Raw genomic sequence first — 21,816 nt, 5'->3', positions numbered from 1 at the left:
AGTTGGAATTATCATGTAACCGCAATACAAGGTTTTAACTATCACGTAACCGCAAGACAGTTTTAATAACATAACTGAAATTGACAGTTTCAATAACATAACTGCAATAGACAGTTTTTATTAAAAAGTAACTGTAATACAGTTTTAATTAAAATGTAACCGCAATAGACTGTTGTAATTATAGCGTAACTGCAATAGACAGTTGTAATTTTCATGTAACCGCAATAAAAGGTTTTAATAACATAACCACAATAGACAGTTTTATTATAACTAACCGCAACAGACAGTTTTAATTATAACGTAACAGCAACAGACAGTTTTAACTATAATGTAACCACAATAGACAGTTTTAATTATAATGTAACTGCAACAGACAGTTCTAATTATCACGTAACCACAATAAAAGGTTTGAATTATCACGTAACTGAAAGGACTGTTTTAATTATAACGTAACCGCAAAAGACATTTTTAATTATCATGTAACCACAATAGATTGTGTTAATTATAATGTAACTGCAATAGACAGTCTTAATTATAATGCAACTGAAATAGACAGTTTTATTATAACTTAAGTGCAAAAGACAGTTTTAATTTTAACGTAACTGAAATAGACAGTTTTAAATTACAACGTAACTTAAATAGACAGTTTTAATAATAATGTAACCGCTAAAGGAAGTTTTAATTATTACATAACCACAAGAGGAAGTATTATTTATCACGTAACCGCCAAAAGTCAGTTTTAATTATCTTGTAACGGCAATAGACAGTTTTAATTATCATGTAACTGCAATAAAAGGTTTTAAATATCACGTAACCGCAATAGACAGTTTAAATTATAACCTAACTGCAATAGACAGTTTTAATTATCACGTAACCGCAATTGACATTTTTAATTATAACGTAACTGAAATAGACAGTTTTATTATAACTTAAGTGCAAAAGACAGTTTTAATTTTAAAGTAACTGAAATAGACATTTTTAATTATAACGTAACTGAAATAGACAGTTTTAAATTACAACGTAACTTAAATAGACAGTTTTAATAATAATGTAACCGCTAAAGGAAGTTTTAATTATTACATAACCACAAGAGGAAGTATTATTTATCACGTAACCGCCAAAAGTCAGTTTTAATTATCATGTAACGGCAATAGACAGTTTTAATTATCATGTAACTGCAATAAAAGGTTTTAAATATCACGTAACCGCAATAGACAGTTTAAATTATAACCTAACTGCAATACACAGCTTTAATTATCACGTAACCGCAATTGACATTTTTAATTATAACGTAACTGAAATAGACAGTTTTATTATAACTTAAGTGCAAAAGACAGTTTTAATTTTAACGTAACTGAAATAGACATTTTTAATTATAACGTAACTGAAATAGACAGTTTTAAACTATAACGTAACTGAAAGACAGTTTTAATCATAACCACAAAATACATTTTTAATAATAAGGTAACCGCAAAATACATTTTTAATCATAACGTACCCACAATAGACAGTTTAAAATTATAACGTGACCGCAATAGACAGATTTATTTAAAACATAACCACAATAGACAGTTTTTATTTATCATGTAACCGCAATAAAAGGTTTAATCATCACGTAGCCACAATAGACAGTTTTAATTATAATGTAACCGCAATTGACAGTTTTAATTATCATGTAACCACAATAAAAGGTTTTAATAATCACGTAACCGCAATAGACTGTTTTAATTATAAAGTAACTGCAATAGACAGTTTTAATAACAACGTAACCACAAGAGGAAGTTTTAATTATAACGTAACTTGAAAAGACGGTTTTATTATAACTAAACGCAATAGATACGTTTTATTATAGCTAACCGTAACAGACCGTTTTAATTATAACGTAACTGCAACAGTTTTAATTATAATTTAAGCGCAAGAGAAAGTTTTAATTACAACGTAACCGCAAAAATAAAGTTTTATTTATAACGTAACCGCAATAGACAGTTTTAATTATAACGTAACTGCAACAGACAGTTTTGATTATCATGTAACCGCAATAAAAGGTTTGAATTATCACGTAACTGAAAAGACAGTATTAATTATAACATAACCGCAATAGACAGTTTTAATTACAACGTAACTGCAAGAGACAGTTTTAAATATCACGTAACTGCAAGAGACAGTTTTAAATATCATGTAACTGCAAGAGACAGTTTTAATTATAACGTAACTGCAACAGTTTTAATTATAATTTAAGGGCAAGAGAAAGTTTTAACTACAACGTAACCGCAATAGACAGTTTTAATTATAACGTAACCGCAACAGACAGTTTTAATTATAACAAAACCGCAATAGACAGTTTTAATTATCATGTAACCGCAATAAAAGGTTTGAATTATCACGTAACTGAAAAGACAGTATTAATTATAACATAACCGCAATAGACAGTTTTAATTACAACGTAACTGCAAGAACGCCTCCCGAGGGAGGTGTTTAGGGCACGTCCAACCGGTAGGAGGCCACGGGGAAGACCCAGGACACGTTGGGAAGACTATGTCTCCCGGCTGGCCTGGGAACGCCTCGGGGTCCCCCGGGAAGAGCTAGACGAAGTGGCTGGGGAGAGGGAAGTCTGGGCTTCCCTGCTTAGGCTGCTGCCCCCGCGACCCGACCTCGGATAAGCGGAAGAAGATGGATAACTGCAAGAGACAGTTTTAAATATCATGTAACCACAAGAGAAAGTTTTAATTATAACGTAACCGGAATAGACAAGAGAGGGTTTTTTTTGTCCCCGCCATCACTGCCATTTGAGTGACAGACATGTTGGCCAATCGAACTGTTGAGCCTGGCGTCCTTTGCCTCCCGGCCAATCAAAAGTGTTTTCTGTGAACAGCTTTTTGTGCGCACTGCAGTGGTGGAAGTCAGTGCAGTAATAACAAACACCTTAGAACAAGTTTTCATGGTGGCTCAGTAGTCAATAAACCAAATAATCCAACGCTAAATTAAAATATAGTTAAAATACAGCTTGGATAAATGATGTCCTTGTGAGTTTGTTTTCTTCTTTATCTCTTGCTACAAACAGGGAGAAATAGGTCTCAGCACGTTTATTTAACAGCAGAATTAACTGAATGCAGTGAGCCCTCTTTTCAGTCATCCACAATCTTTGCAGGACCGCACAGGAAGCAAGCCTCCGACTCACTAGTGAAAAGTTTTGCAAAGTAACAAAAATACAAAGTCAAAGCCAAATGCCCTGTTGTGGGAATATTTCAGTTTCAGATTGGATAGAAGAGCGCAGCACATGAACAAATGACGAGAATGCCTTGATTCTGCCAAAAAAAAAGAAGAACACCCAATCTAATTTTTCCCACTGGGGAAAAATTGCACTTTAAGTAAAATGTTTTACTTAGAGAAATGAGAGTCCATGTTATCGTTTCATATATCGAGGTTATTTACCTACCAAAATAAAATAAACAATTCTACAGTAATAAGAAATAAAACTTTATATCCTTTTAAACAGTTACTTGCAGTACAATTGTATCATATCAGTACATTATAAACACTTTATAGTTTTTATTGATTACTTCTTGAGTCGGCCAAATATGTTTTCAAGTAAATTACTGCATAATGTTCTAATTTGTGGCACCGTGGAACAGGAATATGTTGATTGAGTCTCAATTTAACCTCCGTCACTACTTATTTTCACACTTTTATGTATAAAATTTAAAAAAAAAAACACAAATTGAATCACAATCGCATTTAGGTTTTTTCCTCGTAACTCATGCAGCCCTAATCAACATACAAGATGTCTCACCTGATAGGATTCGAAGATGAATTTTAAAGGTTCTTCCCCAAATTCCTCCTTGCTAAAAAACAGCATCAGTTCAAAGAAACTCCTAGAAGACAAAAAAGAAGGACATTGACTTGCAAGGACATGACAGGAGACAGAGCATCCGGGAAGGATTCGCAGTGATTCACTTTTGTTATTTTACATATATATATGGATATTGTTAGAGTAAAAACGGGGTACAAGAGTAAAAACGAGGTACAAGAGTAAAAACGAGGTACAACAGTAAAAACAAGGTACAAATACATAAAATACATACAACATACAAACCATCCATCCATCCATCCATCATCTTCCGCTTATCCGAGGTCGGGTCGCGGGGGCAACAGCCTAAGCAGGGAAACCCAGACTTCCCTCTCCCCAGCCACTTCGTCTAGCTCTTCCCGGGGGATCCCGAGGCGTTTCCAGGCCAGCCGGGAGACATAATCTTCCCAACGTGTCCTGGGTCTTCCCCGTGGCCTCCTACCGGTTGGACGTGCCCTAAACACCTCCCTAGGGAGGCGTTCGGGTGGCATCCTGACCAGATGCCCGAACCACCTCATCTGGCTCCTCTCGATGTGAAGGAGCAGCGGCTTTACTTTGAGTCCCTCCCGGATGGCAGAGCTTCTCACCCTATCTCTAAGGGAGAGCCCCGCCACACGGCGGAGGAAACTCATTTCGGCCGCTTGTACCCGTGATCTTATCCTTTCGGTCATGACCCAAAGTTCATGACCATAGGTGAGGATGGGAACGTAGATCGACCGGTAAATTGAGAGCTTTGCCTTCCGGCTCAGCTCCTTCTTCACCACAACGGATCGGTACAACGTCCGCATACAAACCATCATTAAGCTAAAAACTAAAAACATTTGTAATACAATAAAAATTAATCACACGTCGCGTCCCACTAAAGTGACTACATAGCAGCTAAGCTTGTTTAAGGAGCTCATTTATAAAAACAACAGCTGAAAGAACAAAAGATCTTATGTATCGGTTGTTTTTGGCCTTTCTATTACTAGGGGCGTACCTACATCCTGAGGGCAAGAGTCTAAACTCTAAGAAGAGAGGGTGCTGAGGGTTGGCCAGAATGGCCTTTGCCTTCTTGATGACTCTGACCTGATAAATCTGGCTCAGGGGTTTCAAGGTAGTGCCTATGGTCTTTTGGCACACCTTGATTATACCACCTAGTCTGTTTTTATTGGCCACACTGAGGTTACTAATGATTAATGTAACTATAGCCATAGTAACTATGGCAATAGGAGAGACTATTCATACCTAAACACCATGGAGTTCATGTAGGCTTAATAATGCACTTACATTATTATATCAACTCTCAGAGACACAAACTCTTCATTTAATATAATGTCCTTTTTTCCTGCATCAACACACCTCAATCAACACTGTCCGTAACACACACACACAAGCACACATGCACACACACCGCAAAATTAGCTGACGTTACGCTAAAAGCTAACTAGCCTACACCTCAAACAGGACTGCGCGTGAGCTGAGCTGTAGTTTGTTTCTAGAAGATCAACGGGCTCATAGTGATGTTTAGAAAGTAGTTGACTTGGAAGTGTTTAGTATAATTTGGAGAGTCCGCTGCTCACCTGCTAAATGCCTATCTGCTAGACGCTGAAGCGCTGACTAGATACGCTCTGAATACGCACTGCTGATTGGCTTGTTATCGCTACGGTTGAAACCGGTTGTGTGGGAGGGACAATGCAGGGTGCTGTGTACAGACAGACACAGAGGCAGAACGGAGTGGAGCAGGTTGTTAAGACTTTAGCATAGGTTGATACTTCATATGTTCGTGTGGAACTCAATCGGTATTCCTCCGCACCGAACCGGAACCCCCTTACCGAAACGGTTCAATAAAAAATACACGTAACGTTACACTCCTACCTGGCGGCGCCAAAATCGGCGGAATTCCGCGAATCCGCGGAAAATTCCCATCCCTGTGGACCTTATTCTTGGTTTGGGACCTTATATATAGACTTGTGTGTGCCTTTCCAAATCATGTCAGTTGAAACAGGATGCACCTGAGATCCCTTTTCAGCTTCTTGGCAAAGACTGTCAATAATAATGAACATGTGATTTATTATTTTATTGTTGATATATTTGCAAAATTCTCAAAAAAAAACAAAAACGTTTTTACATTGTTATAATGGGTAGTTTCATATATTGAGGACGAAAATGAAATGTATTCCACTTTGGAACCAGGCTGTAACATAACAAAATGTGGTAACAAGTCAATACCGAATATTTCGGACTATAAGTCGCAGTTTTTTTCATAGTTTGGCCGGGGGTGCGACTTATACTCAGGAGCGACTTGTGTGTGAAATTATCAACACATTACCGTAAAATATCAAATAATATTATTTAGCTCATTCACGTAAGAGACTGGACCGGGGATCGGCAACCCGCGGCTCTTTAGCGCCACCTCAGTGGCTCTCTGGAGCTTTTTCAAAAATATATGAAAAATGGAAAAAGATGAGGGAGAAAAAAACATATTTTTTGTTTTAATATGGTTTCTGTAGGAGGACAAACATGACACAAACCTCCCTAATTGTTATAAAGCACACTGTTTATATTAAACATGCTTCACTGATTCGAGTAATTGGCGAGCGGCGTTTTGTCCTACTAATTTTGGCGGTCTTTGAACTCACCGTAGTTTGTTTACACGTATATACACTTTCTCCGACTTTCTAAGACGTGTTTTATGCCACTTGTTTTTCTGTCTCATTTTGTCCACCAAACTTTTAACGCTGTGCATGAATGCACAAAAGGTGAGTTTCGTTGATGTTATTGACTTGTGTGGAGTGCTAATCAGACATATTTGGTTACTGCATGACTGCAAGCTAATCGATGCTAACATGCTATCTAGGTTAGCTGTAGTACATATTGCATCATTATGTCTCATTTGTAGGTATATTTGAGCTCATTTAGTTTAATTTTAAATCCTCATAATTCAATTAAATCTCATGACACACTATCTTTACGGGCTTTTAATTTTTGGCGGCTCAAGACGGATTTGTTTTTGTAGTTTTGGTCCAATATGGCTCTTTCAACATTTTGGGTTGCCGACCCCTGGACTAGACGTATAAAATTTAATCGGATTTAGCAATTAGGAGTGACAGATTGTTTGGTAAAGGTATAGCATGTTTTATATGTTATAGTTATTTGAATGACTCTTACCATAATGTTACGTTAACATACCAGGCACGTTCTCAGTTGGTTATTTATGCCTCATATAACGTACACTTATTCAGCCTGTTCTTCACTATTCTTTATTTATTTTAAATTGCCTTTCAAATGTCTGTTCATGGTGTTTGGTTTTATCAAATACATTTCCCCAAAAAATGCGACTTATACTCCAGTGCGACTTATATGTTTTTTCCTTCTATATTATGCATTTTCGGCAGGTGCGATTTATACTCCGAAAAATACGGGTGCAGTGCAACTCCACATACGTAGGGTTGTACGGTATATACTAGTATAGTATCGCCGTACTAATTAATCAAAAACGGTACTATAATCTTTTGGAAAAGTACTGGTTCCTAATTTATTTTTTTAACAGGCGCATCGTCGCATCATGGTGTGCTGGTTTTACGAGCAGAGGAGCATGTTCGGCAGTGCACACACACAGAGTACTTACAAGCCGACAGAGTGTGTAGACAGAAAAGGCAGAATGGACACATTTTGCTGTAAAGAAACTTAAGATAAAAGTTAAAATGAAGTTACAACACTGAAACGCTTTAAAGCATTGCTAGTTTCTTGCACCTACATTATCACTGGAGGATGAGGTATAGCTAAACATGCTTCACTACACACCGTAGGATACAATAGCTTGCCGGCGTCAATGTACACAAATGCCATGGATGGATCTGACATCCACTGTAATGATACCAAGTACAAGAGTGTATCTAATCGACACTATGATTATATCAATATTTTTCATCGACACAAAATCTTATGTTTATAAAGTCATGAACTATGTCCCTGGACACATGAGGACTTACAATATGACCGATGTGTGATCCTGTAACTACTTGGTATCGGATCAATACCTAAATGTGTAGTATCATCCAAAATTAATGTAAAGTATCAAAGGACAGAAGAATAAGTGATTATTATGTTTTAACAGAAGTGTAGATAGAACATGTTAATATCTGCTTATTTTCTGTTTTAACAGTAAATGAAAAAGTAGATTAATAATCCTTTTCTACAGCTTGTCCTTTTTTTTGACACAATAATAGGTGTATAAATGACACTATATGTTACTGCATACATCAGCAGACTAATTAGGAGTCTTTGTTTGTTTATTTACTACTAAAAGACAAGTTGTCTAGTATGTTTACTATTTTAATTAAGGACAAACTTGCAGTAATAAACACACTATATTGCCAAAAGTATTTGGCCACCTGCCTTTACTCACATATGAACTTGAAGTGCCATCCCATTCCTAACCCATAGGGTTCAATATGATGTGGGTCCACCTTTTGCATCTATTACAGCGTCAACTCTTCTGGGATGGCTGTCCACAAGGTTGCGGAGCGTGTTTATAGGAATTTTCTACCATTCTTCCAAAAGCGCTTTGGTGAGGTCACACACTGATGTTGTTCGAGAAGGCCTGGCAATCAGTTTCCATTTTAATTCATCCCTAAGGTATTCTATCGGGTTTAGGTCAGGACTCTGTGCAGGCCAGTCAAGTTCATCCACATCAGACTCTGTCATCCATGTCTTTATGGACTTTGCTCTGTGCACAGTCATGTTGGAAGAGGATGGGGCCGTGCCAAACTGTTCCCACAAGGTTGGGAGCATGGAATTGTGCAAAATGCGTTGGTATCCTGGAGCATTTAAAGTTTTCTTCACTGGAACTAAGGGTCAACCCCACACCATAATTCCTCCTCCACCAAATTTCACACTCGGCACAATGCTGTCCGAAATGTACCGTTCTCCTGGGAACCTCCAAACCCAGATTGCCAGATGGAAAAGCGTGATTCATCACTCCAGAGAAGGCTTCTCCACTGCTCTAGAGTCTGGCGGCGACGTGCTTTACACCAGTGGTCCCGAACCTTTTTGTATCCGCGGACCTGTCAACGCTTAATAACTAGTCCTGCGGCCGGGTGGGGGGAATCCTTTTTTTTTTTCTTTGTCATGAAAAAGGGAGGTTTTTGATGTTGGTGCACTAATTGTAAGTGTATATTGTGTTTTTTATGTTGATTTAATAAAAAAAAAATAAATAAAAAATAAAAATATATATATGTATATTTTTATTTTTTTTAAATAAAAATGAATAAAAATGTTGGGGACCACTGTTTTACACCACTGCATCCCACGCTTTGCATTGGACTTGGTGATGTGTATCTTGGATACAACTGCACAGCCATGGAAACCCATTCCATGAAGCTCTCTGCCCACTGTACGTGGGCTAATTGGAAGGTCACATGAAGTTTGGAGCTCTGTAGCGACCTCTTTGCACTATGCGCTTCAGCATCCGCTGACCCCTCTCTGTCAGTTCACGTGGCCTACCACTTGGTGGCTGAGTTGCTGTTGTTCCCCAACTCTTCCATTTTCTCATAATAAAGCCAACAGTTGACTTTGGAGTATTTAAGAGCGAGGAAATTCCACGACGGGATTTGTTGCACAGGTGGCATCCTATGACAGTTCTACTCTGGAAATCACTGTGAGCGACCCATTCTTTCACAAATGTTTGTATAAACAGCCTCCATGCCTAAGTGCTTGGTTTTATACACCTGGGGTCGGGCACAAGTGATTAGGACACCTGATTGTCATTATTTGGATGGGTGGCCAGATACTTTTGGCAATATAGTGTACATTTAGTGTACAACATATTGGTATCGAGAAAACCGCATCTTTGTACCGGGCTTTCTGCTCTCCCGCTCCCAGTCTGTGAAACGCTCGACCCTGACCACCCGAGGGCACCACAGACTGTGAAAGCTTTTAAAAAAGGCTTAAAAACCTTTTTTTTTTTTAGACTTTTGCGTCTTAGTTCTAGCTATTAAGCTGTTCAAGTTTTTATTTGTATTATCTTTTTCTTTTTTTAATACACTGCTGCACTTTGAGGTTGTTTGCTCAATGTAAAGTGCTTTTTTTTTTTACAAATAAATTCCATTATAATTATTATTATTAAAAACAATCCAATCTGATAACAAAGGTGCGGACAAAAGCATGCGTAAGGAGAAAACTTACAAGGCCATACGGCTGAGGATGTTGTGGATGTGTTGGCAGTCGTCAGGGAACTTGGCGGTGGCTTTTGTGAAACTGCAGAGTGCGGTCCGCAGCACTTTGAGCTGAGGGAGAGGAACTTGCCACTGGCCCGTGTACTCTTCCACCACCTGCACCGTGACGAGGACAAGAACAAGAGACATAAACACATAAACTCCAACACATCGGTTCGATGGTGCTTTGCTACGTTCTACTCTGAACCAATCTTTTCTGACGTTAACGGCCATTTTTACATCGCTCCTGATACACCAGTGTTGGCCTTAACGCACTTTTTGTGTCTTTTTACACATTGAAATCAGAAAGAACGCCAAATTCCGGAAGTCCTCGCGTCCCTAGAACGCGTATTTTATTTAGTTTTTTTACCGGTTATCGCTTTCCACCGGTGTTTTCTTTATATTTGCTGGGTCAATTTATTAATTATTCATCGACTTCAAAGTAGTGCGGTTTCCGGTAAAATTTCTTAAAAATGTTGCTTTAAATTCTGCATTTCCAGCAGGGCTGGGCGATATATCAAATATACTCGCTATATCGTGGGTTTGTCTCTGTGCGATGTAGAAAATGACTTGTGAGGAGGTTTGCCCTGCGGACCTGCAGCGAAGCGGGGTGCGCCGGGGCCAACTCCAAGATGGGCGACAGGTGCATAGATGGCCCATCTGGGCGCAGTTATCTCATCACCTGTCACTAGGGTTGGGTATCGTTTGAATTCGAACGATTGCGATTCCTTGTTTCTATTCCGATTCCTGATTCCGATTCTTTCTTTAAAAAAAAAAAAAAAAAAAAGTCAGGGTCAAAAAAAAGTTTATGATATTTTAAATGAGCTAGCTAACCTACAGTCTTTCTGAAGGAAATAGTCTGACATTCTCCATCAATTTTAATTCTATTAACTTTTTATGAACTTTACTATAAATTCCTCTTAGGGCTGTTTTCAACTAAAATATAAATAATATAAATATTATTAAAATAATATAAATATCAAATCTATGACTTATTATTTTTTTCCGGTTGGCGGACTGGGTATCGAAACTAGGAATCGAAATTTTAACTTTTGAACGATTCCAGGAGAATCGGAAAGTTAGTCCCGGTTCCAATCGTTACCCGATACCCAACCCTACCTGTCACTGTACAAAAGGGCAGCAGCCGGGAAGGAGGTGGTTGGTGAAGTCGAAGTGGATGGCCGAGAACGAACACGAGCCCGAGCAGAAGCGAGAGCTTGACAGAGACGAAGATGCGGAAGGCTGAAAAGCGACCGGAAGAGCGAGACGGGGAGAAGAGGCGAGTGCTGAAAAGCGACCCGAGAAGGAGGTTTATTTAAAATAAACAAAATCTCCAAACCGTCAAGCCTGTCATGTCCGTCATTGGTTGTCCGAGGAATCCGGAGGTGCGAATCCTCCACAAATTGGTGCCCAACATGGGGCCACCGTAAGCGGGGGAAGATGAGGTTAGAAGACGAAAAGAAGAAGAAGAGCGGGAAAGACTAGCGGAAGAAAAAGAGGAGAAGAAAGGAAGAAAAGACCGGGTGCACAGTTGGGCGTGGCAGACTTCCTTTCCTGCTTCTGGGGGGGGGGGGATAGCACGGACGGATGGCGTCCCAGCCTGCGTCTGGTGTTGGAGGTATGTGAGGAGGCGAGGCCTGCGGACCTGCAGCGAGGCGCGGCACACTGGGGCTGTCTCCATAGTGGGCGATAGGAGCTTAGATGGCCCACCTGGGCGCAGTTGTCTCAACTACCTCCTTCCCGCAGCCGAAAGAGGTGGTTGGTGAAGTCGGAGTGGATAAACGAGAACGAACCCGAGCCCGAGCGGAAGAGAGCGAAATGGAGACGAAGACGCGGAAGACTGAAAAGCGGCCAGAAGAGCGAGACGGGTAGAAGAGACGCGGATCCCGAGCCCAAGCGGAAGAGAGAGCGAGATGGAGACAAAGATGCGGAAGGCTGAAAAGCGACCGGAAGAGCAAGACGGGGAAAAGAGGCGAGTGCTGAAAAGCGACCAGACAAGGAGGTTTATTTAAAAATAAACAAAATCTCCAAACCGTCAAGCCTGTCATGTTCGGTAACGGTGGTCCGAGGAACCCGGAGGTGAGAGTCCTCCACAGACTATATTGTGATATTTGAATATACGTTCTCACGCAGTTGCTTTTAGCTGCAGGTATTACACTACAGGCTCTTCTCACTCCTTCTTGTCTCTCCTTCTCACAGAGACATTAAACAAGCGCACGTTGTTACATACGTCACATACTAATAGGAGAGAAAGAAGGTGCAAATCTGGCAACAAATGGAGGAAGAAGACTTAATTCCCGAGAAAAAGAGTCGTCTGGCGGTGGTTTGGCTTCAAGCGGGAAGATGGTGAACAGACAACCCGTAATATGTCAAGTATGTCAATAAAAAAAGGGATGCATGGTAAAACAGTCTGTGTTTTAATACTGTCTTTAAAATATTTGACCTGTCCTTTACTGCTGACCTGCGCCCTGAACCGGAAATACACCTGCCGGAAAAGAAAGAAGAAGATTGACGACATTGTGTCATAGTTTTTTTTTTGTTTTTTTTTAATCATCGTTTGTAATGACAAGTCAGACATTTGGTGCACAAAGGTTATCAAACACAGCACTCTCTACACACCCTGGCCTAGTCCTTGGAAAGTCTTGTACTTGTTCTGCATAATAATATTGTAAAAAGGTATTTTATTACTACAAAACTTAATGTTGCAGGAAATAATAATGGACTTTAGTTTGTAGTAGGGCTGGACGATGTATCGATATACTCGGTATATTGCGGGTTTGTCTCTGTGCGATATAGAAAATGACTATCGTGATATTCGAGTATACGTTCCCACGCAGTTACTTTTAGCTACGAGCATTACACTACAGGCGTTTTTTGTCCCTCCTTCTCACAGAGACATAAAACAAGCGCACCTTCTTTCATATGTCACGCCTGGACAGGTAGCGGCATGGGTAACGTTAGCTGTGGTGCAAGTGGAGCGGTGTGAGTGGTAATATGAGAGAGAGAGAGAGAAGGTGTGAATTTGGTAACAAATGAAGGAAGAAGAATTCATTCCCAAGAAAAACAGCACGGGGTCCGTCGTCTGGCGGTGGTTTGGCTTCAAGCGGGAAGATGTTGAACAGACAACCGTAATATGTCAAATATGCGGCAAAAAGCGTTGCTACAAAAAGTAGCACCACTGCTAATTTGTAGCATCATTTGAAAAGTCACCCGCTTGACCATAAGGAGAGCTTGAAACTCTGCATGTCAACATCTCAGTCAACGAAATGCCGAATAAACGATTTCCACAATCAACACCGTATGACAAAAATAGTCAACAACAGAAGGAGATGACGTCCGCAGGAACCTACCACATAGCGAAGGACATACACCATTTCATTTCCTATTATGCAGCTCATTTTTATGACACTTATTGAAATATCTTGTGTGACATCATGCACAAAAGTGCACTTTATCTGTTTTTGACTATTGTAGAGGCGTTCTAACTGTGTTGGCCCTGCGATGAGGTGGCGACTTGTCCAGGGTGTACACCGCCTTCTGCCCGATTGTAGCTGAGATAGGCACCAGCGCCCCCCGTGACCCCAAAGGGAATAAACGGTAGAAAATGGATGGCTGGATAGTGGTGTTCTGTACAAAAAGTGCACTTTAATTTAGTGTTGCTTTGATATGTCATTTTAGTGGGTGGGTGATAAGATCGGTAACTCGGTGTAACTCGGCCTGTCGCCATCACGTCTCCACCTCGTCGCTGCCACCACAGTCTGGGGGGCAATAGACTACAGACTGCGGTGAAGTAGGCCGGATTTTTTTACGTAAAGTAAAAACAAAACAGTCCTAGTTAACGGAGATACTAAGTACTTCATCATTCTGACTTAGTAATTTACTAAGTCAAGATAAAGAAAAAATAATGACCTTGTCCTTTTGGTTCTAACCCAAAGCTCATGACCTTAGGTGAAGATGGGAATGTAGATCGACCGGTAAATTGAGAGCTTTGCCTTCCGGCTCAGCTCTTTCCTCACCACAGCGGATCGATACAGCGTCCGCATTACTGAAGATCGGTGCGGCGACTTTAGTAGCTGGCAGCAGGTAGTTAATTGCCTCGTAGAAGTCGGAACGCGTCGAAGGATGGTTTGTCGTGATCCCAATATGCAGGCAGGTAAAAAGGTATGTAAAGCTTAAAACAAAAATTGAACAAAAGGCAAATCCCGCTAGGAAACGGCACTGAAGAATAGGGATGGCGATGCAAAACGTAAGAAATATGAACTGGCTACAAAGTAAACAAAAACAAAATGCTGGACGACAGCAAAGACTTACAGCGTGTGTCCGTACACGACATGACAATCAACAATGTCCCCACAAAGGAAAGCGCCCGCCAATACAAAGCTGCTACAGGAAAACAAAGACAAAACCGGAAACGCCATCAAAATAACGGCGCAAGACAGGAACTAAAGCACAGCAGACAGGAAAACAACAAACTCAAAATAAAAATAAGAACCTGGTAGAGTGGTCGCAAAACACTAAATTAAGTAACGTCTATAACAACCTTTTTTTAAAAACAATATTGAATTTGAGATATCCATCCATCCATTTTCTACCGCTTGTCCCTTTTTGGGGTCGCGGGGGGTGCTGGAGCCTATCTCAGCTGCATATAAAGGCCTACTGAAACCCACGACTACCGACCACGCAGTCTGATAGTTTATGTATCAATGATGAAATATTAACATTAAAACACACGCCAATACGGCCGGTTTAGTTTACAAAATTAAAATTTTAAATTTCCTGCGGAGTTTCCTGTTGAAAACGTCGGGCAATGATGACAAGTGTTTGTGACGTTATTGGTTGGAGGGGACATATACGGCTAAAAGTCGTCTCTTTTCATCGTGCAATTACACAGTATTTTGGACATCTGTGTTGCTGAATCTTTTGCAATTTGTTCAATTAATAATAGAGACGTCAAAGAAGAATGCTGTTGGTGGAAAGCGGTGGATTGCAGCTGTCTTTAGCACCGAAACACAGCCGGTGTTTCTTTATTTGTTGTGAAGCTTTAACACAGAGCGGTCAAGCGAAAATGTTTCTCTACGTCAACCAGCAAGTATTTGGATGGGGAAATTGTGATATTAAGTCGGCTCTTACCGGAGACTTGAGTGGATTACGCGACTTCATCCTGCAGCTCAAAAAGGCAGCTGTGATCTTGGCTCCTCGGCTTCTCTCAGAGACACTGGCGTTCACCGCAGCCATCCAACTTTCAGGTATGACTTTATTATCTCACTAAAATACTATTAACACATAAGCAGATAAGGGATTTTCCAGAATTATCCTAGTAAATGTGTGTAATTACATCTGAAACGTTCCTACTGCCGCCGCCTGGAGCAGTCGCCTTTCCTTTTTTTTTTTTTAGTGCTTCACTCTAACTTCCCCCATCCACAAATCTTTCATCGTCGCTCAAATTAATGTGGAAATCGTCGCTTTCTCGGTCCGAATTGCTCTTACTGCTGGCGGCTCACATTATAAACAATGTGAGGGGCCCTCGCACCAGTGACGTCACGCGCACATCGTCTGCTACTTGTGGTACAGGCAAGGCTTTTTAATTAACGACCAAAAGTTGCGAACTTTATCGTCGATGTTCTCTACTAAATCTTTTCAGCAAAAACATGGCAACATCGCGAAATGATCAAGTATGACACATAAAATAGACCTGCTATCCCCGTTTGAATAAGAAAATCTCATTTCATTAGGCCTTTAACAGGATAATGCATACATTTATCTTTCGTTTTCAAAAAAATGGACTCCAAAAATGTACTGCGGGACCCCGTTTTTAGGACTGGACGGCCATTTTGAAAATTCCTAGCGCCAACACTGTGCACACGTCCCATTTCCTACCGCTTGTCCGTGTTAAACACGTCACCTTAATTTCGTATAAAAATGGGTTCATCACCTCCCTGCCTGGCACTCAGCATCAAGGGTTGGAATTGGGGGTTTAAATCACCAAAAATGACTCCCGGGCGTGGCCACCGCTGCTGCTCACAACTCCTCTCGCCTCCCAGGGGGTGATCAAGGGTGATGGGTCAAATGCAGAGAATAATTTCGCCACTCCTAGTGTGTGTGTGACTATTATTTCTACTTTAACTTTAAAGGCCTACTGAAACGGAGTCTAAAAGTTTATATATCAATGATGAAATATTAGCATTGCAACACATGCCAATACGGCCTTTTTAGTTTACTAAATTACCATTTTTATTTTTCCGCGGAGTTTCCTGTTGAAAACATCGCGGGATGATGACGCGTGTTTGTGACGTTATTGGGTGGAGGGGACTTCTTACAGCTAAAAGTGGTCTCTGTTCATCGCGCAATTACACAGTATTTTGGACATCTGTGTTGCTGAATTTTTGCAATTTGTTCAATTAATAATGGAGAAGTCAAAGTGGAAAGATGGAGGTGGGAAGCTTTTAGCCTTTAGCCACACAAACACACGGTGTTTCCTTGTTTAAAATCCCCGGAGGTGAAGCTTTACTATGGATCAGAGCGGTCAAGCTAACATGGATCTGACTACATGTCGACCAGCAGTTTTGGGTGAGATAATTGTGGTAATAAGTCGCCTCTTACCGGAGATTAGCGGAGCCAGCCACCTTGAGCAGCTGCCGTGACTTCTCTCAGAGAATCTGGCGTCAAAACACCCGTGGCCACACCCTTCCGACTTTAAGGTACTATTTAACTCACTAAAACACTAGCAACACAATAGGCAGATTTTCCAGGATTATCCTAGTAAATGTGCCTAATAACATCTGAATCGCTCTCATTGCAATCGCCTTTTATTTATTTATTTTCTAGTCCTTCACTCTAAATTACCTCATCCACAAATCTTTCATCCTCGCTCAAATTAATGAGAAAATTGTCGCTTTCTCGGTCCGAACAGCTCTAGCTGCTGCTGGCTATGATTGTGAAGTGAATTATATTTATATAGCGCTTTTTCTCTAGTGACTCAAAGCGCTTTACATAGTGAAACCCAATATCTAAGTTACATTCAAACCAGTGTGGGTGGCACTGGGAGCAGGCGTGTAAAGTGTCTTGCCCAAGGACACAACGGCAGTGACTAGGATGGCGGATGCGGGAATCGAACCTGCAACCCTCAAGTTGCTGGCACGGCCGCTCTACCAACCGAGATAAACTGCCTGAACATTGTAAACAATGTTCGGATGTGAGGAGCCCTACAACCCGTGACGTCACGCGCACATCGTCTGCTACTTCCGGTAAAGGCAAGGCTTTTTAATTAACGACCAAAAGTTGCAAACTTTATCGTCGATGTTCTCTACTAAATCCTGTCAGCAAAAACATGGCAACATCGCGAAATGATCAGGTATGACACATACTATTTAACTCACCAAAACACTAGCAACACAATAGGCAGATTTTCCAGGATTATCCTAGTAAATGTGCCTAATAACATCTGAATCACTATCACTGCAATCGCCTTTTATTTATTTATTTAATTTTTAGTCCTTCACTCTAAATTACCTCATCCACAAATCTTTCATCCTCGCTCAAATTAATGGGGAAATTGTCGCTTTCTCGGTCCGAACAGCTCTAGCTGCTGCTGGCTATGATTGTAAACAATGTTCAGATGTGAGGAACCCTACAACCCGTGACGTCACGCGCACATCATCTGCTACTTCCGGTAAAGGCAAGGCTTTTTAATTAACGACCAAAAGTTGCAAACTTTATTGTCGGTGTTCTCTACTAAATCCTGTCAGCAAAAACATGGAAATACCGCAAAATGATCAAGTATGACACATAAAATAGACCTGCTATCCCCGTTTAAATGAGGAAAATCTCATGTCAGTAGGCCTTTAACAGGATAATGCATACATTTATCACTCGTTTTCAAAAAAATGGACCCCAAAAACGTACTGTGAGACCCCGTTTTTAGGACTGGACGGCCATTTTGAAAATTCCTAGCGCCGACACTGTGCACACGTCTCATTTCCTACCGCTTGTCCGTGTTAAACACGTCACCTTAATTTTGTATAAAAACGGGATCATTACCGACTTTGTTGTCTGGTGCCACACGAACGTCTTGCAGCTCAATCCGTCAAAGACCAAGGAGCTGGTCATTGACTTTGGGAGGTCGAGTCCACGGTCACAACCTATTGCGATCGAGGGAGTTGAGGTACAGACCGTGGACTCATTCAAGTACCTCGGGGTTTGGGTGGACAATAAGCTGGACTGGACTGTTAACACGGACCACCAGTACAAGAAAGGACAGAGCAGGCTGTACTTCCTCAGGAGACTGCACTCCTTCAACATTTGTAGAAAACTCCTGTGGATGTACTACCAGTCTGTGGTTGCCAGTGTTCTGTTCTACATGGTAGTGTGCTGGGGGGGCAGTACATCTAAGAAGGACAGCTCCAGACTTGAGAAACTGATCAGGCGGGTTCTACAATCGGAATGAAACTGGACTCACTGGTGACGGTGGCAGAGAAGAGGACTGTGGACAAACTAGTGAACATCCTGGATGATGCCAGTCACCCTCTGCATAGCGTTATCAGTAGCCAGAGGAGCCTGTTCAGTGCTAGACTGCTTCATCCCAAGTGCAGGACTAAAAGACTCAAGAACTCCTTAGTCCCACACGCCATTAGACTGTACAACTCCTCTCTGGGACGGGGGACGGGGGGTATTAGGATGACAGGGGATGCAAAACATTAACAGTGCAATACGTTTTCATAACATGGTCACTACTGCCTACTTTGTCTTGTTATATTCTTATTTTACTGTTATATTTTTATTCCCATTGTTTTTATTCTTTTTGTAATATTTCTCTATTTTGTTTCCTTTTAAACCCCCATTATTTACTTTTTTCTTTAAATTGATCTCAACTCTGTACACTGCTGCTGGAATTTTAATTTTCCCGAAGGAACTCTCCTGAAGGAATCAATAAAGTACTATCTATCTACCTCCCTGCTTGGCATTCAGCATCAAGGGTTGGAATTGGGGGTTAAATCACCAAAAATGACTCCCGGGCGTGGCCACCGCCGCTGCTCACTACTCCCCTCACCTCCCAGGGGGTCATCAAGGGTGATGGGTCAAATGCATAGAATAATTTCGCCACACCTAGTGTGTGTGTGACTATTATTTCTACTTAATTTAATAGAAGGTTTTATTGCATAAATAATATCGCCATCTTTATTAGCATTGACATTAGCTAGCTCATGTTGACTTAGCTACAGGGCTAACAACGTAAACAATACGCGTGAATAACGTCATTTATGCAAGGAATAGCCATATTGACTTAGTATAATTATATTAATATTGCGTGCTTTATTAATAGTTTTTTTTACACGCCGCACTTTGTTTGCACACAATAGCACCAATTGGAGCTAGCCGAAAGTGGCTAACAGCGTCAGCTAGCGACGGCAGTTGCACAACAACACACGGCACAAATAGTCGCCACCTACCTTGCAAAACTCCCGACAATAGTCGTCGCTTTTCGGTCGCGACCCATCGCCGCAATAACGGCCGCGCAGAGCCTCCAAGGCTAATTCAAGCCCGTAGGTTTCCATGTCGCTCTCCGCGTCCGCCATACTGCCTGCTGCATCCGGGGCATCGTCCGGGTTGCCAGTTGCAGCCGCGCGTTGCCAGGTGGGACATGTCCAATTATCTTACCGGAATCGAAAAAAAAAATGATCGTATATTTTTTTTTTTTAGGAATGTAATCGTACACATTGCGTTATGTTACGGTAAAAAAAAAAAGTTAACACAAAAAGTACCGAGTAACACACTTTAAAGAAAAAAGTAATGGTTAAAAAAAAAAAGTGCTAGGGATAGACAGCGCCCCCACCTGGCTGCACAACATCAGGCGTACTGCAGGATGTAACAATGCATCGGGCCAAAATTATATTTCACGTTGGGATTTTTATCGTACGACTGGCAACCATACTTGGCAACCCTGAGACACCAGAATTAGGGAGATTGATTGATTGGATTGATTGATTGATTGAGACTTTTATTAGTAGATTGCACTGTACAGTACATATTCCGTACAATTGACCACTAAATGGTAACACCCGAATACATTTTTCAGCTTGTTTAAGTCGGTGTCCACGTTAATCATTTCATGGTAATAGATATAAAAATAATAATAATAATAATAATAAAAAAAAAAAAAAATATATATATATATATATATATATATATATATATATATATATATATATATATATACAAATAATTTGGGTGTTACCATATAGAATAGAATAGAATAGAAGACAAAGTACTTTATTGATCCCTGGTGGAAATTCAGCACCACAGTTCGCTCCATCACAATAGACAATAAACACTTTGGTATTTTTTACATGTGAATAATATAAATACAGTCTATTATACAGCATTATTCACATGTGAATAATATAAATACTGTCTATTATACAGCATTATTCACATGTGAATAACATAAACACAGTCTGTTATACAGCATTATTCACATGTGAATAACATAAATACAGTCTATTATACAGCATTATTCACATGTGAATAACATACAGTCTATTATACAGCATTATTCACATGTGAAAAATATAAATACAGTCTATTATACAGCATTATTCACATGTGAATAATATAAATACAGTCTATTATACAGCATTATTCACATGTGAATAACATAAATACAGTCTATTATACAGCATTATTCACATGTGAATAATATAAATACAGTCTATTATACAGCATCATTCACATGTGAATAATATAAATACAGTCTATTATACAGCATCATTCACATGTGAATAACATAGATACAGTCTATTATACAGCATTTTTCAGATGTGAATAACATAAATACAGTCTATTATACAGCATTATTCACAGGTGAATAATATAAATACCGTCTATTATACAGCATTATTCACATGTGAATACAGCATTATTCACATGTGAATAATATAAATACTGTCTATTATACAGCATTATTTACATGTGAATAACATAGATACAGTCTATTATAGAGCATTATTCACATGTGAATAACATAAATAAAGTCTATTATACAGCATTATTCACATGTGAATAACATAAATACAGTCTATTATACAGCATTATTCACATGTGAATAACATAAATACAGTCTGTTATACAGCATTATTCACATGTGAATAACATAAATAGTCTATTATACAGCATCATTCACATGTGAATAACATGGATACAGTCTATCATACAGCATTATTCACATGTGAATAACATAAATACAGTTTATTATACAACATTATTCACATGTGAATAATATAAATACTTTCTTTCATACAGCATTATTCACATGTGAATAACATAAATACAGTCTATTATACAGCATTATTCACATGTGAATAATATAAATACAGTCTATTATACAGCGTTATTCACATGTGAATAACATAAATACAGTCTATTATACAGCATTATTCACATGTGAATAAAATAAATAGTCTATTATACGGCATTATTCACATGTGAATAACATAAATACAGTCTATTATACAGCATTATTCACATGTGAATAACATAAATACAGTCTACTATATGGCATTATTCACATGTGAATTACATAAATACAGTCTATTATACAGCATTATTCACATGTGAATAACATAAATACAGTCTACTATACAGCATTATTCACATGTGAATAACATAAATACAGTCTATTATACAGCATTATTCACATGTGAATAACATAAATACAGTCTATTATACAGCATTATTCACATGTGAATAACATAAATACAGTCTATTACAGTGGTTCTC

General features: G+C 39.6%; 1 protein-coding gene across 1 annotated transcript in view; it reads right to left on the bottom strand.

The window, feature by feature from the left end:
* LOC133538354 (zinc finger protein 654-like) overlaps positions 1 to 19,651 on the bottom strand; it is a 58,724-nt gene extending 39,073 nt beyond the window's left edge. Inside the window, exons 1-3 of the mRNA XM_061879918.1 lie at positions 19,491 to 19,651; positions 10,016 to 10,161; positions 3,791 to 3,872 (exon numbers count right to left, since the gene is read on the bottom strand). Coding sequence (XP_061735902.1) covers positions 3,791 to 3,872; positions 10,016 to 10,161; positions 19,491 to 19,616 — 354 coding nt within the window. The 5' untranslated portion in view covers positions 19,617 to 19,651. The remainder of the gene's footprint in view (positions 1 to 3,790; positions 3,873 to 10,015; positions 10,162 to 19,490) is intronic.
* Positions 19,652 to 21,816: the final 2,165 nt, after the last annotated feature.

Source organism: Nerophis ophidion, linkage group LG19 (assembly GCF_033978795.1).
Source record: "Nerophis ophidion isolate RoL-2023_Sa linkage group LG19, RoL_Noph_v1.0, whole genome shotgun sequence".
Lineage (NCBI taxonomy): Eukaryota > Metazoa > Chordata > Actinopteri > Syngnathiformes > Syngnathidae > Nerophis > Nerophis ophidion.
This window is presented reverse-complemented; position numbering and strand designations above follow the sequence as displayed.